This window comes from Phymastichus coffea, unplaced genomic scaffold, assembly GCF_024137745.1.
Source record: "Phymastichus coffea isolate CEN01 unplaced genomic scaffold, Cenicafe_Pcof_1.1 PCOF00005, whole genome shotgun sequence".
NCBI classification, from domain to species: domain Eukaryota; kingdom Metazoa; phylum Arthropoda; class Insecta; order Hymenoptera; family Eulophidae; genus Phymastichus; species Phymastichus coffea.
The window spans coordinates 1,400,285-1,418,335 of record NW_026706816.1 but is presented as its reverse complement, the minus strand read 5'-3'; the positions used below and the strand labels follow the sequence as shown (position 1 = coordinate 1,418,335).

General features: G+C 36.7%; 1 protein-coding gene across 2 annotated transcripts in view; it reads right to left on the bottom strand.

Annotated features, from left to right (window-relative positions):
• LOC131667681 (RNA binding protein fox-1 homolog 2) overlaps positions 1-18,051 on the bottom strand; it is a 796,162-nt gene that overhangs the window by 20,041 nt on the left and 758,070 nt on the right. For both annotated transcript variants that reach the window (XM_058941279.1, XM_058941288.1), the window contains one exon: positions 15,498-15,561. In XM_058941279.1, the coding sequence (XP_058797262.1) occupies positions 15,498-15,561 (64 nt within the window). The remainder of the gene's footprint in view (positions 1-15,497; positions 15,562-18,051) is intronic.

Below are 18,051 nucleotides of genomic sequence, written 5' to 3'. Positions count from 1 at the left end.
GGAATGAAATTTCGGCTGCGGAAACGTTGAGGATGTTGCGGAAGGCCTTTGGTGATTCTACCATGTCGCAGAAAAATGTTTATAAGTGGTACAAAGACTTCAAAGAGGGTCGAGAACGTGTTGATGACTTGGAGCGCTCCGGACGATCATCGACGTCAACAGATGACCAACACGTCAATAAAGTGAAGGAATTAGTGCTCGAAAATCGTCGGTTGACTGTTAGAGATCTTACTGATATGATCGGAATATCAGAAGGATCTGTGAAAATAATTTTGAAAGACCATTTGGGCCTACGAAAAGTCAAATCTCGTTTGGTACCAAAAACGCTCAATTTCTTGCAAAAAAGTCGCCGCGTTGATGTGTGTGAAACAATGCTTTCTGACTATCAGGACAAGCTCAAATGCATGATTACGGGAGATGAGACTTGGATTTATGCTTACGACCCTGAAACAACCGACCAATCAAGCGAATATCGTGCTAAAGGCGAGGCCAGACCGAAAAGAGCACGTCAAAGTCGTTCAAAAATCAAGGTCATGATGACAGTTTTCTTCGATTTTCGTGGTGTGGTGCACTATGAATTCCTTCCACCCGGCCAAACTGTTAATAAGGAATATTATTTGAGCGTTATGCGTCGTTTGCGTGAAGCAATTCGTCTAAAAAGACCAGAATTATGGGCCAACAACTCTTGGTTTTTGCATCACGATAATGCACCATCTCACACTGCACTCGTTCTTCGTGACCATTTCGCCAAAAATTCGACGCATATCGTTCCGCAACCACCGTATTCGCCTGATTTGGCTCCATGTGACTTCTGGCTATTCCCAAAACTCAAGAGACCACTCCGGGGAACGCGTTTCGAGTCGATTGAGGAGATAAGAGCTGAATCGAAGAAGGCGCTGATGGCTATACCGGAAAGGGACTATTGGGCATGTTTCGAGGATTGGAAAAAACGTTGGCATAAGTGTATTTTATCGGGAGGGGATTACTTCGAAGGGGATGACATTGATGTAGAAGAATAAATAAAGATTTTTCATTTTACAAACAAATTCACCTTACTTTTTGCCCACAGTAGTAGTCATTTAAAGTTTTAGTTTTTAATTGTGTTCACAATATCATGGAAAGTAATGAGTTTTATGTGCTTATTAAATATTATTTCGAGCAAAATTAACCAAAGAACTGGAGAAAAGCTCGGGAAAGATTATAGAGACTCTGCTCCATCACATGGCACGGTTTCAATATGGTTTACTGAACTTAGTTGTGGCCGTAAAAGCTCATGTGGTGCTAAGCGTTCTGGCTATCCAAAAAAGGTGACTATTCAAGATATGATCGATAAAGTTCATCATATTGTACTCGGTGATCGTCGACTGAAAGTGCGTGAGATTAACGAGATACATAACATTTCAGTAGAATGCACATGGAACATTTTACATGAATGTTTGAGTATTGTAAAAAACACCAATTAAAAGATCTTATTTTCGGGAACAGTTCAGATCGACGAGTGTGAGACCGTGCAAGAGACGCGAACGAGAAGTATCGGTTTAGTAAAATGGGCTCGTTAAAGTAAATAAGGACGCGAGGTAGGAAATAACGAGAATTCGAATAGCTGATAGGTACTCCAAATAGCACTAGGCATTAAAAGTAAGGAAGAATAGAGGAAATAGATCGTGTGAGAAAAGACATGAGAAGCGTGAATCATGGTCACCGTACATACTGTTCGACTTTGAACTTTCGGTCGAAATTCGAAGACGCGTAATAAAAAATCAACTGCTTCTGTCGGGCCTGGGCACCATCACGCGGCACGATAAAATTATGAGTATGAATCCACAGCTGAGTAACTGATTAGTTTTAGCTTGCGGTTAGAGGATAGGTTTGTAACAAATCTAGGATCGAGCGGTTTATGACAAATTCATTATGGTAGATTGCGAGAGCGGAGTGGCCGTATGAGTGTGATCTTCGGTGTAGCGGGTAAGAGGATGGATGACAAACGAATGTTCCGATGATGTACTCTGGGGCGGCTTATCGCGGACCCACGATTGAGTCAGCGATATTGCTCTCGGAGCTCAAACTCGACCCATGGACGTGCACGAGCGTGGGATGCGTTACGTGGCCGTGAAGCAGAAATTTTCAGATTCGCGGAGTTTGCTCCCCGAAGGCTGCAGACTCCGCGTGGCATTTACTCTTGGTCGTATGAATCATCTCATCTCACTTGATGAGTTCCGGATATGGCAATAATAAGATTGTTCCTAGGACCGGTAGGCTGGCGAGCGAGAGCGAGCGAGAGAATCGGAGGGCCAGAGAGGGAGAATGCGATAAGCGTGCCAGCGTGTCTGCAAGGCCCAAAAGAAAACATGTGTATGAAGCGGGACGGCGTTGGCGGCGAGGCTGGCAAGAAAATGCGGCAGCATGTGACATGAGGCTGAGAAGAAATGCATTTTACGTTCAGACTCCGACGAGGCGAGTTGTGCCTCCTTTTACATTTGTGCGCGCAACCTTGATTTTAAATTAGGCCCTTTTTGTAAAATAGCAACTTTTTCCTAACACGGTGAGATTTTTTATTTCGGCTATTTAGTTTTAATTTCTAATTTGTTGTGACGAGAGCAGGCCGTGCGCCGTCTTCTCGTCTAGGTTTCTCCCTCCTTCTCCACTCGGCAAGGCGCGGTGACCAACGTTGGGCGCATTAAAGTATCCGCCTAACACTCGGCCTTTTTCTTTTAGCGCCAAGGACGGGCCAGCGGAGTTGAGCGCAGAAAAAGTTGAGGAGCGCGGAGAGAGTGAGAAAGAGAGAGAGAGAGAGAGAGTGAGCATTAGGCCTATGCAGGGATAGGCAGGCACGCGACGCGTGACCGATAAGCGACGCGTCGTGTGCAGCCTAACTAATAGGTCAGGAAGGGATAGGAGCGAGCGCCGCTGAGCGGCCGCGAGACGATCAGCGTGAGAAAAATGCGTGCGCGAGTCCATTCCAGTTTCGAGCAGTGAGAAAGGAAGAGAGAGCCAGGAAAGAGTGTATTGGAAGTCAACACCCTTGATTGGCAGAGTAGCAGTGACCAACTTATCGTCGTTCCTGTTAGACAACTCTAGGGCAGCAGCCTTGTCAGCCAACACAGTCTTCCGGAACAGCAGCCTCCATAGCTTCTACTGCTTCCCAGGACAGAGATCTCGCCGTGGTTGCAGCTCTCCTCAGAAAGCGACCCCGCCATCTACAGAAGCTCTTCCGGGATTACAACCTCACCGATTGCAGTTCTCGACCGAGTAGGCAGCAACACAACGAGGTCAAGGTTCTTTGTTCTTTTCTGATTCTCTCTTTCTCTCTACACTCTCTCTCCGGTGATGCGACGACCGGTGCGCATTGAATAAGATAGCCAGGCATTCACATGCCGGCTATCTAGAGGTTTGCGCTTAATTTTAATTTGTATTGGTGGTAGTTGCGACCGGTGAATTTTCAAGGCGCTCACGAGCCGGGCAATGCATCCGGTACTGATTTTTGCGTAATTTGTAAGTAAATTTATAAGTAGGATAAGTGCGTGATTAATAATTGTTTAGTTAGGAAAGACCGTGATACGTTTATTTGCGATGATACTAAGTAGTTTCTTTTGTTCTATTTCTTCGTTAGTTAGTCAATAATTTTAGATTATATTATGCGCGCGTATGTTTAATGTGAATAGTTATTAATAAGAATAGCTTATAAGTTTAATTTTATTTCTGTCTTTGTATAATTTATTTATTGACCTTCCCTCTCTTTTCTCTTTCAATTTCCGTCAGCGAAAGTGCCACACTTACCTCGCAAAAGAATTGGTGACAACGAGAAAATTTTGTCACATTGTAAACCGATTTTTATTAGAAGAAAATATTAAAATTCAGTCTACTTATCTTGATCATCCCTTCCCTTGCTCACCTCTAACAAGCATAAAAAAGTTGTCTGCAAGATGGGTGCTGCGTTTGGACACATCTTATAACAAGCGAGCGTGTGATTACATCTGAACAATGTTTTAGCTTGTTTCAACATAATTCAAAGGAGTTTTTGCAATTTTACGTTATTGTTGATGAAACATGGATTCATTATTATACAGAAATGAAAAATCAGTAGAAAATTTGAAGCCGGCCAGGTTAATCTGCGCCAAAAAAAGTGAAAGCGGTACAATCAGCCAAAAAAGTCATGGCTACAATTTTGTGGGACTAAAGTCGTATAATATTAATCGATTACCTACAGAGTGGAAGTACTATTATAGTTGAATATTATGCCTCATTATTTGACCGATTTGATGATATACTGAAGGAAAAGCGGACCTATCTGCCGAAAAACAAGTTCTTTTTCACCATGACAATGCACCAGCTCACACGAGTTCCATTGCAACGGTCAAATGATTTGATTTACGCTACGAAATAATTCCTCTTTCACCTTATTTTCCAGATTTGTTTTCTAACATGACAATTTGGCTTGCGCATAAAAGATTTTCATTCAACGAAGATGTGATTGCCGCGACAAATGAGCATTTTAAGCAGTTCGATAAAAATTACTTTTCAGAGGGCATAAAAATACTTAAGCACTACTATAATAAATGTTAAAAGGGGAGTTATAATAAGAGTTATTACTATAATAAGAGTTAAAAGGGGACTATGTTAAAAAATAAATTAAAATTATTTAAATAAATAGTGTTTTTTTATTTAGAATCGCGAACTTATTAAACAACCTTCGTATTTTACGATTATCTTTCATTATTATATTAACTATTTTCATCACCGCTTTAATTAATTATCTCATGTATTTTTTTGTACGAGGTGTATTCAAAAAGTACCCGGAATTATCGTTTTTCCAAAAAAATATTTATTTATTCGTTTACATCAATGTGGTCCCCTTCAAAGTAATTCCCCCTAGATATAATACACTTATGCCAGAGTTTTTTCCAATCTTCGAAGCACTCTTGATATTCACTTTTTGGTATGTCCTTGAGCACTCTCAGCGATTCGGCCTTTATTTCTTCAATCGAGGAAAAACGCCGTCCTTTCATGGGTCTCTTCAACTTTGGGAACAGGAAAAAGTCACACGGAGCCATATCTGGTGAATATGGAGGTTGGGGCACGACTACGGTATTGTTTTTGACCAAAAAATTACGAACAAGCAACGACGAGTGAGCAGGTGTTATCGTGATGCAAAAGCCATGAATTATATTTCCATAAATCGGGGCGTTTTTTTCGGATTGCTTCACGCAAACGTCTCATAACTTCAAGGTAATACTCCTTATTAACCGTACGACCTTGTGATAAGAACTCATGATGTACCACGCCCCTGCAGTCAAAGAAAACTGTAAGCAAAACTTTCACACTTGATCGAACTTGACGTGCTTTTTTCGCTCTTGGTGACGTTAAATGCTTCCAGGTGGACGATTGTGCTTTGGTTTCGACATCATAATCGTACACCCATGTTTCATCACCAGTTATGACCCTTTCAAGCAAACTTTGGATCGTCGTTGACGTCGTTTAACAGCTCCTGAGCGATGTTCATGCGATTGTTTTTTTGGACAAAGTTCAGTAGTTTTAGAATGAATTTTGCTGCCACCCGTTTCATGCCCAAAACATTTGAAAAAATGTTATGACATGAGCCAATTGATATGCCAACTTCATCAGCAACTTCTCTAATTGTGATTCGGCGATCATTCAGAACCATTTTTTTTCACTTTTTTCACATTTTCATCGATTGTTGACGTGCTGGGTCGACCGGAGCGTTCGTTATCTTCAACGTCTTCGCGGCCATCTTGGAAACGCTTATACCACTCGTAAACACTTGTTTTTTTCATAGCAGACTCACCATAGGCTTTTTGTAACATTTCACACACTTTGTTACACTTTATTTCATTTTTTACGCAAAATTTAATACAAATTCTTTGATCCATTTCTTTTAAAAAACGAAAATCGCCGAGCTCATAAAAACACGTCAAACCTTAGCGACTACCGCAGACAAACTAAACAGTGAATATAGCTGAAAATTTTATCATACTTCAGGGGCATGTATATCAACACAATAAAAAAAATTTTTGACAATCGGACTCTCCAGACCCGCGAAATTTAAAAATTCCGGGTATTTTTTGAACACACCTCGTAATTTATTATTTATTATATTTCATTATACTAACTAAATTTCAATCTACGAAGTCTGTCCGGAAAATATCGGGCTTGGTCATCACATCCTAATGTGAGTAGTCTAAAACTACTTTCACGTAAACTATCTGGAAAGCGAATGGCCTTATGTAGAAACTCATTGAATTAAAAGTATTTTTAATCTATTAAAATATAAATATCACATTAATATCAGGATCACACTTTACAAAAAAACTATCTTATTATACCAAACGACCCTATACATAAAACTAATCACCCGCTTAATAAAGCACACGGAGGTACTGCGATTATAATCAAAACAAAAATAAATCAATACATCCACACTTAGACTAGTAAAAGCTATTTACAAGTTACTAGTGTAATCATCAAAGATAAAGACGGACCGATAACAATATAAGCTGTTTACTGTTCTTTAAACAAAACAATTACAAAAGAAAACTAGATCGATGTTTTCACCACACTAGGAAATCTCTTTAAAGTAGAAGGCGATTATAATGCGAAACATTCGTGGTGAGAATCAGAATCATCAACTCCAGCATACAGAGGCTATGTGAAATACTCTATGAAATGCGACAAAAAAATAACTACATTTCGATATCCACTGGAGAACCAACATACTGGCCTACAGATATACGAGATATACGTAAACAAGCTTCCGGATTTGATTGACTTTACTATAGTAAAAGGTATAAACAAAAATTATTTTGAAGTGTCATCATGCTTATATTTATCATCAGATCGTTCACCGGTACTAATTACTCTACACCACCAAGTATTTAATGAAGTAAAAAATAACATAAAAGTCGACTGGAAAAAATATGCTCTTTACATAGAGGAACGAATAACGCGCAACGTTCCTCTTAAAACAGCTAATAATGTAGAAAGCAGTATTAACTCACTCAACGTAATTTCTACTGAAACTATTAAGAAATGCTCTACTACAATAAATAGAAATAAAACACAGCAAATCACGTTTACTAAAATAATGCAAAAAATCAAAGAAAATAAACCATTAAGAAAAAGGTATTAGATAACTAGACTGAGTCAAGAGAAAACTAAAGTAAATAGAGCATCCAAAGATCTCAAGAAAATGCTGTATAAAGAAAAAAACTCAAACAGAATTATCTCAAATCTTAATTTCTATAGAACAGCAGATTATTTATTATGGAAAACTACTAAACGAGTTAGATGACTAACTACATCTATACCGCCTATCAGAAAACGTGGTGGTAACTAGATAAGATCGGATGAGAAAAAAGCTGAAACGTTCGCAAATCATCTCAGTACAATATTCAAGCCGCACCAAGGAATAATCTTATAAGAAGAAGAAATCTTATTAAACGGCTCTAACATCTAAGACAGTACACCAATCAAAACGATTAAAATAAAGGAAGTATTACAAATTATTAATAATAATTAGAATAGAAAAGCTTTCGATTCTTAACGTATCACAGGAAAAATTATCAAACTGTTACCCTTAATTACAATAAGATACCTGACAATTGTTTTCAATGCATACTTGCGTCTCTGCCATTTTCCTTCCCAGTGGAAAGTTAGCAAAGATTATTTTAATACATAAACTCAGTAAAGAACTAGAACTGGTAACGTCATATAGTTTAGCCTTTCATCAAAACTTTTCAACATCTTGGAAAAAATAATTCTAGCTAGAATTAACTCAAGAATATTAAATAAAAAACTTTACCCTGACCATCAATTCGATTTTAGGTGTATCAATTTCACAATTGAGCAAGTAAATAGAATAGTATCTGTTATAAGGAAAACCATCAAAGATAAACAACTTTGCACTGATATATTTCTAGATATTGACCAGGCTTTTAACAAGGTTTGGCATAAAGGGCTACTACACAATCTCAAGGAATTTTTTCCTCAGCCCCACTACGGATGATTACAGTCTTATCTACACAATAGAGCCTATCGAGTCAAAATAAATAAAAACGTATCAAAACGTCAGTTAATAAAGGCAGGAGTACCACAGGGCAGTGTTCTAGGTTCAATACTATATCTATTATATATCTCGGACATACTAAAATCTATTAATATCTTGACAGCAATATTTGTAGATGATATAGCAATTTCAATAATACATTAAGAGGTAACAAGAGCCAACAAAATATTAAAAAGCTACATAAAAATACACCTTCATAATTATTTCAACTCCTGGACAATAATAGTAAATGAAACCAAATTAATACATACGACATTCACACTTCGAACAGATACCTGTCCTCCTATGAAATTAAACGATAAATATATTCCGTAAAACAATTAAGTAATAAATTTGGGTATTCACTTAGAATGAAGACTTACATAAAAAAAACATATTTTTACTAAATGTAAATAGTATTTAAAATGTAGGAAAATATACTGACTCATCGGAACAAAATTGGAGCTGTCAATTGAAAACAAACTGCTCCTATATAAAGCTGTACTCAAACCAATCTGCATATATGTTATTCAACTATGGAGTACTGCTTGTAACTCGAATACCGAGATCCTGGAAAAAATTCATTCGAAAGTCCTACGCAATATAATACGGGCCCCACGATTTGTACCAAATGAAATTATCCAAATCGAATTACAGATATTTAAAGTCATAAGTCTATTGTTTACTGTTGTTTAGTGTATATATATATATGGGACGTTTCACGTTAACCGAATCACCTGCGTACCCAAAATTTGTGTTGATGGATCTTGACGTTTGAGGTATCAAAATGTATGTTTGGACAAGAATTTTCATAATTTTACCGGCGAAATTCAAAATTCAATATGGCGGCTACAATATAGCGGCCGGAAGCTGGAAAAAAACCGCGTGTAAGGCATAAAAAGCTTGCAAAAAGAAAAATGCGAAACCTATCGGGTCATTTTTTGGCTCAAATTGTAGCTTAGGGATACCCTTTATTAGCTGTTGGGGTTGGATGAAAAAATCCAACATGGCGGTTCCAATATGGCGGTCGAAATTCACTATGGCGGACAAATTTTTAAAAATCAACAAATTTATACCAAATTCGATATATGGGGGGTTTTTAGGGTCGCTGTTCACAAATCCGGGGTCAGATTTACAAAATTCAAGATGGCGGAACTAATATGGCAGACAAGATTTTAAAAATTAACCGACTTTTTTTAAATTCGTTATAGGGAGATTTTTGGGATCGCTGTTCATAAATCTGTGGTCGGATGTACAAAATTGAAGATGTTAGATACAGGATGATGGACCTAATTTAAAAAAATCAATCGATGCACCCAAATTCGGTAAATTAGGATTTTCGGGGTTGCAAAATTCAATGTGGCGGATGTAAGTGTATAGACCACTATTTTTAGTGAAAATTGCTACTCTTAGCACTACCCAGGAACAACGACGTGGACGTAGTAGTTTTCTGCTCCCTTTGGGGTGCTTGTTTTTAGTGAGTCCCCTTGCCTCTCACTATCAGGATGCTTATTAATTTTTAAAAATCAACTTATTTGTAATTATAATCAATTTTTGCAAGTAGTTTTTTTGCATGAGAGTATTCTAGTACAGATAGAGTTTTATCTGTATTCGGAACGAATCCATGCGATGATTGGATTTTTGTAACTTTTGGACATTTATCAAATCTCTCTTTCAGAACTGAAAGGACTTTTTCATGATCCTTCTTAGAATTAAGAAAAATTGTATGCCAAATTCTCGTTTATTAGCCCAATTAAAGAGGCTCTTAACATTCAAAATTGCTTCATTTTCTGAAACTTGCAAGCTCGCTCTTGTAGCTTCTCTTTTTACAATGGCTCCGACGCCATCTGGAGCTCCTTTTCCGTGAGCAGTGGCGGAAGTATGCCATTCAGCATCCACTCCAAAATCCATCTTGTGGTTCATTAGATTAACCATCTGATAACGATTTTTGAAGTGCTGTTTGGCACCGTCACTGATATATATGATCTTTTTAACATTCGGTATGACTTTGTAGATTTCAGGTACAAGTTTTTTTTGCATCAAGTATACAGCAGCAGCATCGTGCTTAGTACACTCCGACATCGATAAACAGCTAAAATGTTTTAATTCACCTTCCGATTTATAGTAAACAACAGCTGGAAATATTGTAGATTGATCATTATTATAATGAAATTGCTGGGCGGCATTTTGAGCAACGTAAGCATAATTTTCTGAAAAATCTAATTGTACGAGCACTTCACCAGCTGAAAGATTATTCTTTTTTTCTTCAATAAACTTAGACTATTGCTTAGCAATAAAGTGATGAGGTATCAACTTTTTCAATGCAGAAGAAAGAACTTCAATGAAATCTTGCGTTGATAGACACTGCTTTATCAGTGTATATCTGTCGGTTGCCTGCCAGGTACTGAAGATTACTTGACTAATATTATTCTCTTCCATAACATTTTCAACGTAGTCTATGAATTTTTGAATTTTCGGACAAAGATCACACTGCTCCAAATAATAGTTTTCTGTCGGATTCTTACAAAGAACATAATTTATACAGTCTTTATAATCTTTGAGAGTACCATTAGAGATATTTTCTAGATTAATAGCGTCAATCATCGCTTTGAAGTTTTCATGTATAATACACACGCATACATTATGCGTACTAGCGGATCCTGCGAGTACACACCACCTTGGTCTGAGCTCGGCAAATTTGGTAAGACCAATCGGATATTCAGGAAAATTCTTTTTAAACTCTATGTGAAGATTTTTAATATCATTTAGTAATAATCTTTTTTGTTTTTTTGTCTTTTTATCATCAATACGAACAGTTACAGTATCTTTTTTATTGGACATGATTCTGCTGTTAATATCGTTTTCATAATAATCTATAACTGCTTTTATGGTTTCTGGCGGTAAAGTTTTTCTAGATTTTGCAACTGGAGACGCCAAAATCCCAGCTGATTTTTTTAACTGTTTGGATATACGTGCTTTCCTATAAGATGTATCAAATTCCTCGACAATTCTACGTATATATATATATATATATATATATATCTTTCAGACAAAATAGTGAGTATACTCGTACGTAATGGAAGAGAATTAAATTTGTTTTTAAGTCCAGTTAAAATGTCTTTAAGATCATCAGCAGTATTTGAATCCTCCTCTGCCTCATGTGAGTCAGAAGGAGGCTTACTATCTTGTAATTTGTAACGGGGGCAGCGCCTTATTCGGCACTGACGTCACTAATTTATTAAGGGGAGAGTAAGAGAGGCACTTTCGCTCTTTAACAATCGGGGAACGAGAGGATAGGTCGAACGAATAAATAATTTTCTTTACTTGGAACATACAACTTAAATCTATTCAGACAAACAAATACAAAATCGGTTACAATAAAGTTTACATCACGCGCACATATACAGAACAACTTAAACTAAGGCGAGAGGACGAATGACCCGGCGACTAAATCGCCTTGGCCATTTACCTCCTTACAAAGGAAAGAATACGTCGAAACCTCTCTACCGCATTACGATGAGCGTAGCCGGCAAGTGATCGTCTGGCTATATTAAATACCCCATGAGTCAGTTACGTATATTGGAACCAACAGTGCCAATTACGGGATAATTCCAAATTTGACATTCAATTTATGAATAGCAACTTTAACAATCCCATATACCGAATTTTAGGGCAATCAGTTGATTTTTGAAAATTTCGTCCGCCATATTGGATCCGCCATCTTGAATTTTGTAAATCTGACCCCGGATTTGTGAACATCGACCCTAAAAACCCCCATATATCGAATTTGGTATAAATTTGTTGATTTTTAAAAATTTGTCCGCCATAGTGAATTTCGACCGCCATATTGGAACCGCCATGTTGGATTTTTTCATCCAACTCCAACAGCTAATAAAGGGTATCCCTAAGCTACAATTTGAGCCAAAAAATGACACGATAGGTTTCGCATTTTTCTTTCTGCAAGCTTTTTATGCCTTACACGCGGTTTTTTTCCAGCTTTCGGCCGCCATATTGTAGCCGCCATATTGAATTTTGAATTTCACCGGTAAAATTGTGAAAATTCTTGTCCAAACATACATTTTGATACCTCAAACGTCAAGATCCATAAACACAAATTTTGGGTACGCAGGTGATTCGGTTAACGTGAAACGTCCCATATATATATATATATATATATATATGTTTAATAGCAACAACATTTGCTTGTTATCTCAATACGTGAGGCAGATTGCAAATAAACTTGGAGTAATAAAAAAATTTCTTTAAATAAATAAAAAAACTTCGAAAAACGAGTTTAGAAGCTGATGCAGAAGGTCTTTGCAAATGAGTGTATGAGTAAAATACGAATAAAAGAGTGGTGTAATCGTTTCAAAGGAGTCCGCATTTCTTTTGATAGTGATTCTCGTTCTGGCCATTGAATAATATTGAGCGGGAGCGATTTGCGATCGAACAAGATTGTCGTATGACTGTGTGGGAATAAGAAGATACAAAAATCTATAATTTAGTAACTTTTAACCTCAAATTTACAAATGACACGCGTATGTGCGAAGTTCATTTCGAAATTGCTCAGAACAGAGCAAAAAAAAATTTCGCTTAGAAATCTCTCATGACAACTTAGTAATGGTCGATAATAATGATACTATGCTTAAAAAGGCTATTACTTGTGATAAATCACGGATTTATGAGTATTGAAAAAAAATTAACAGTTTTCATACGAAAAGCACTCTCGATTGCCAAAACAAAAAAAAAGAACGTCAAAGTCGGAGCAATGTTAAGTCAATGATGACTGTTTTTTTAATTGTAAAGATGTTATGTATAACGGAACATGTATCAACAAATCAAACAATCAAGAAAAAATATTACTTTCAAATTTTGAAACGTTTACGTGAAACCATGAGAAGAATATGTACACTCGCACATTTGACCAAGTGATGACTGACTTCTTAGTTACGGTAATGTGCCTGCGCATTTATCAAATCTTGTACGGCAGTTTCTGAGTAAACACAGTATCGCATTGCTTCGGCAACCACCGTACAGTCCCTCCCGACATAGCCTCCTGTTACGAGGGGGGTCAATAAGTCTTTACAAAATTTAAGAGATGTCACTCGTCACGCTTAAATTATGATGTTTTTGGCAAGCAATACTACTAACTGAATATCATACAAAGTTTCAGCTCGATTCATAAAGTCGTTTATTTGTGAGCGTTGGCTGAAAAAAAAGTTATAGGTTTATTTGAAAAATGGAAAAGACAGAGTTTCGAGCGGTGATAAAACATTTTCATTTCAAAGGCCTTACATCAAAAGAAATCACAGTTGAGTTGAACGCCGTTCATGGCAAGTCCGCCCCTGTGTTTAAGACTGTTTATAACTGGGTAAATGAATTTCAACGCGGCCGTACAAGAACAAAATATGAACCTCGTTCAGGACGCCCCGTAGAAGTGAGTACGCCCGAAATGGTCAACAAAATCTACGATATGGCGTTGAGTGATAGAAGATTAAAATTGCGAGAATTAGTCGAGGCCACAGGGGTATCAAAGGGTACAATCATTTCAATTTTGCATGAAAAATTGGGGATGAAAAAAATATGAGCAAGATGGGTGCCGCGTTTGCTCACTGATGAAAACAAATGAACCCACGTGGTCACCTCTGAGGCTCTTTTAGCACGTATACGTCGTAATCCGGAAGATTTTTGGCGTCGACTCGTAACTATAGATGAAACATGGGTACACCACTACACTCCTGAAACCAAAGAACAGTCCAAATAAAGGATTACCGCAGGAGAACCAGCCCCAAAGAAGACAAAGACAGTAAAGTCAGCTGGCAAGATTATGGCCACGGTTTTCTGGGATGCGTATGGAATCATCTACATCAACTACTTGAAAAAGGGCCAGACGATCACTGGACAATATTATGCATCATAATTAGGTCAGCTAAAAGAAAAAAATCAGAGAAAAACGTCCTCACTTGAACAAAAAAAAAGCCTCTTTCTTCAAGGCAATGCTCGAGTTCACACGTCTGCAGTTTCGATGGCAAAAATTAACGATGTAAAATTCGAATTAATTGACCATCCACCATTTTCGCCTGATTCGGCTCCCAATGACTTTTTCTTATATCCTAACCTCAAAAAATGGCTTGCCGGACGATTCACGTCGAATGAAGAAGTCATCGCCGAAACAAATGCCTATTTTGAGGGTTTTCAGAAATCATATTTTCCTGATGGCTTAAAAAAACTGGAAGGCCGTTTAATAAAATGTATCGACCTTAAACGAGATTATGTTGAAAAATAAAAAAAATTACATACGCAAAACTTTTTTTTCCGTCATTTTTTAAAGACTTATTAACCTCCCCTCGTACTTTTGGCTGTTTCTAAATCTCAAAAAACCACTCAAAAAAAAAGTGATTCCATGACAAAACGACGGTTGAAAATAATGCAACGAGCATACTCAAGGCCAAAATCCTAAAAGTTAGTTCCAGGACTGTTTCGAGAAGTAAAAACATATCTGGACCATGTTATTCAATCAAGTGGGAATTATTTTGAAGGATTCCATTCGTCCGATAATGAAGAATAATGTTATCGTAGAGATATAAATGTAGACCCGATACTTTCCGAACAGACCTCGTAAACAAGTAAACAAGACCCTTCTACTCCAATTATTTTAACTTCTGATCCATGTCATCTGTGATGATATAACCCCAGACCGCTGAACCCTAATTGCCTTAACTTTCAACTACTGTAACCTGTGTCCATATAACCCAAGACCCTTGAATCCCAATTACCTTAACCCCCGATCCTTGTAACCTGTAATTTTAATTTTGGTGCGAAACTGTGTGTGCTAAAATAACATTTACATTTACATTAACGTCAATAAATGATATCTCTATTTAAAAAAAAAACCTTTAATTCAAAAAAATAATGTTTAAAGGGGAAGAGTGCTATTTTTTGATAGCCTGACTAATTTTTGAGAAAAAAAAATTTATTCACAATATTAGGTAACCTCGAATATATTAAATAATATATACTTTAGACATCTATACAGAATATCTCGAGAACTTTGACAGATGGATAAATGCTAAAACCAGATTCAGATTCAACGTATTGAATATCTTCGAAAATATATTATTGCGTTTTTTGGTTTTTTTTTTTAATGTCAGTCTGTTATTTTAGAATAATGTGATATGGTTTGTCACGAACTTTTTTGAGTTCAGATCAAACTAAAGCTTTCAAAATATATAAATTTTTATTTCGCTTCAAGCATATTTGAAATATGTTGATTTTACGAAATATTTTGAAGATCAATAAAATTTGTACAAATTATAAATGTTTTATACATCATATGTAGATTATACTATAAAGAACGTAGGATGTATAAGTACAATTTTTCGTGCCTAATGGAGAACATCAATATAGTGAATTTGTTTAAAATTGTAAAAAGTCTTACCCCATATCCAGTGACAGGACCAATTCCATGGCTCAGGTAAGGATCAGCATACTCTCGACCGTAACTACAAATTTAATTTATTTATATTACATTTTTAATATACAATAATATATACTTATAATTTATTGATAGCCTTGAAAAAACTAGATTATAAAATCTAGTGAAGCAAGAAATATATTTTTGTATATTTTATTCTCTTATATTTGAAGGATAAACAATGGTGTCTTGTGAAGGGGTAAAGGGGTACCTTATACTTTAATATACGACAGAGTGTTTATTGTCAACTTAAGATAATAAAATAATCTGATACTTAAATATTTTTTTTCAATATCTATAAATTAAATATCGTAATATAAGTTTTGAAAAAATCAATTTTTTACCGAATGAAATGTTTTTGGTGAATTATGACAGCATCACTTTCGCTTGAGTTTTCCGTTTGTCTAGTTGTCAACCTTTCTATTGAGTACGAGGTGTGTTCAAAAAATAACGAGAATTTTCGTTTTATGAAAAAAATATTTATTTATTCATTTACATTAATGTTGTCGCCTTCAAACTAGTCTCCTTCGGATACAATACACTTATGCCAACGCTTTTTCCAATCGTCGAAACACTTTTGAAACTCGATCTTTGTAATAGCTTTCAGCTCTTTTAGCGATTCGCTTTTAATGTCATCTATGCTTGTAAAACGACGGCCTTTTAATGTTCTCTTTATTTTTGGAAATAGAAAAAAGTCACATTGAGCCATATCTGGCGAATATGGAGGCTGAGGCGTCGTTACAGTTTCGTTTTTGGCCAAAAATTCACGAACAAGCAATGAAGTGTGAGCAGGCGAATTATCGTGGTGCAAAAGCCATGAATTGTTTTGCCACAAATCCGGGCGTTTTTTTCGGATTGCTTCACGCAAACGACGTTGAACTTGTAGGTAGTACTGCTTATTGATTGTTTGACCTTGTGGCAAGAATTCATAATGCACTATGCCATTAAAATCGAAGAACACAGTGAGCATAACCTTCACATTCGACCGCACTTGTCGAGCCTTTTTCGGTCTTGGCGATCCAGAATGCCGCCACTGGGACGATTGAGCCTTAGTTTCGACATCATATCCGTAAACCCATGTTTCGTCACCTGTCATAACACGTTTTAGTAGTTCTGCATCGTTATTGACTTCATTTAGCGACTCCTGAGCAACTTCCATTCGCCGCTGTTTTTGTTCGAAATTCAACAATTTTGGAACGAATTTTGCTGCCACACGTTTCATACCCAAAACATTCGAAAAAATTTGATGGCATAAGCCAACTGATATGCCAACATCATCAGCGACTTCTCTGATTGTGATTCGGCGATCGTTCATAATCATTTCTTTCACTTTTTTCACGTTTTCATCGGTTGTTGATGTGCTTGGGCGTCCAGGTCGTTCGTCATCTTCAACGTTTTCGTGGCCATCTTGGAAACGCTTATACCACTCATAAATCCTTGCTTTACTCATAGCAGACTCACTATATGCCTTTGTTAACATTTGACAAACTTTACTACACTTTATTTCATTTTTTACGCAAAATTTAATACAAATTCTTTGATCCATTTTTTTTCACAAACGAAAATCGCCGAGCTCGAAAAACACGTCTAACGTTAGCGGCTGCCACTTAAAAAGTAAGCAATGAATATTGCTGAAAATTTTATCGTACTTCAGGGGCATGTTTACCAACATAATAAAAAAAATTTTATACAAGCGGACTCTCCAAACCCGCGAAATTTAAAAATTCTCGTTACTTTTTGAACACACCTCGTATAGACGAGCCAAGCGGAAAACTCAACGTTTTTTAAAACTTCTATGCTATAATTCAACACGAATACGTTATAGGCTATTATTATTTTTTAAATGAAAATACCAAAAAGGAAAGTAAGCAAATGGAAAGAACGATTTATGAAAAAGATGGTTGCTGCGTTGAATAAACGATCAGAAAATGCTAAAAATCGATGAATCAAATTAAAGAGAAGAAAAGAAGCAACAAAAACAATTATAAATCATTTAAAGTAATAGAATTATTCATATAAATTATGACTGAACAAAAACCAGGCACTATCAATTTGGTAAAAAAGGTTTGAAGATAAACAGTTCAAAGGACTTATTTCAACTTTTTTGTATAAGAAACTATCAATGTCTGTACCATTAAATCTTGACGGGGATATGGTGATTCCTTGAGTGGGAAAGAGGTTTCTTTTAATAATACAAAAATCGCTTCAAGTACAAATATTTATCAGTGAACTTTCTCATAATTTATATTATTATTATTGACTAGAGTACATATACATAATTACAAAGAATAATCGTATATATTGTAACAGGCTACCGTTTAGTCGCAAATCCCGGGTAATTGTAGTTACGAATACGGCCAAACGGTGCTCTGTTAGTTGTATGCTTCAAGCACACTTACTCACCCTGCTCCGGTGTACGCAAGCGCCGTGTCTTCTCAGCGATCCAACTCAGGTGTGCGAACTCTCCGCAAGGGGCGCTGGTGCGCTAGCTTACTAGCGCTCTGTCGGCCACTGCAGG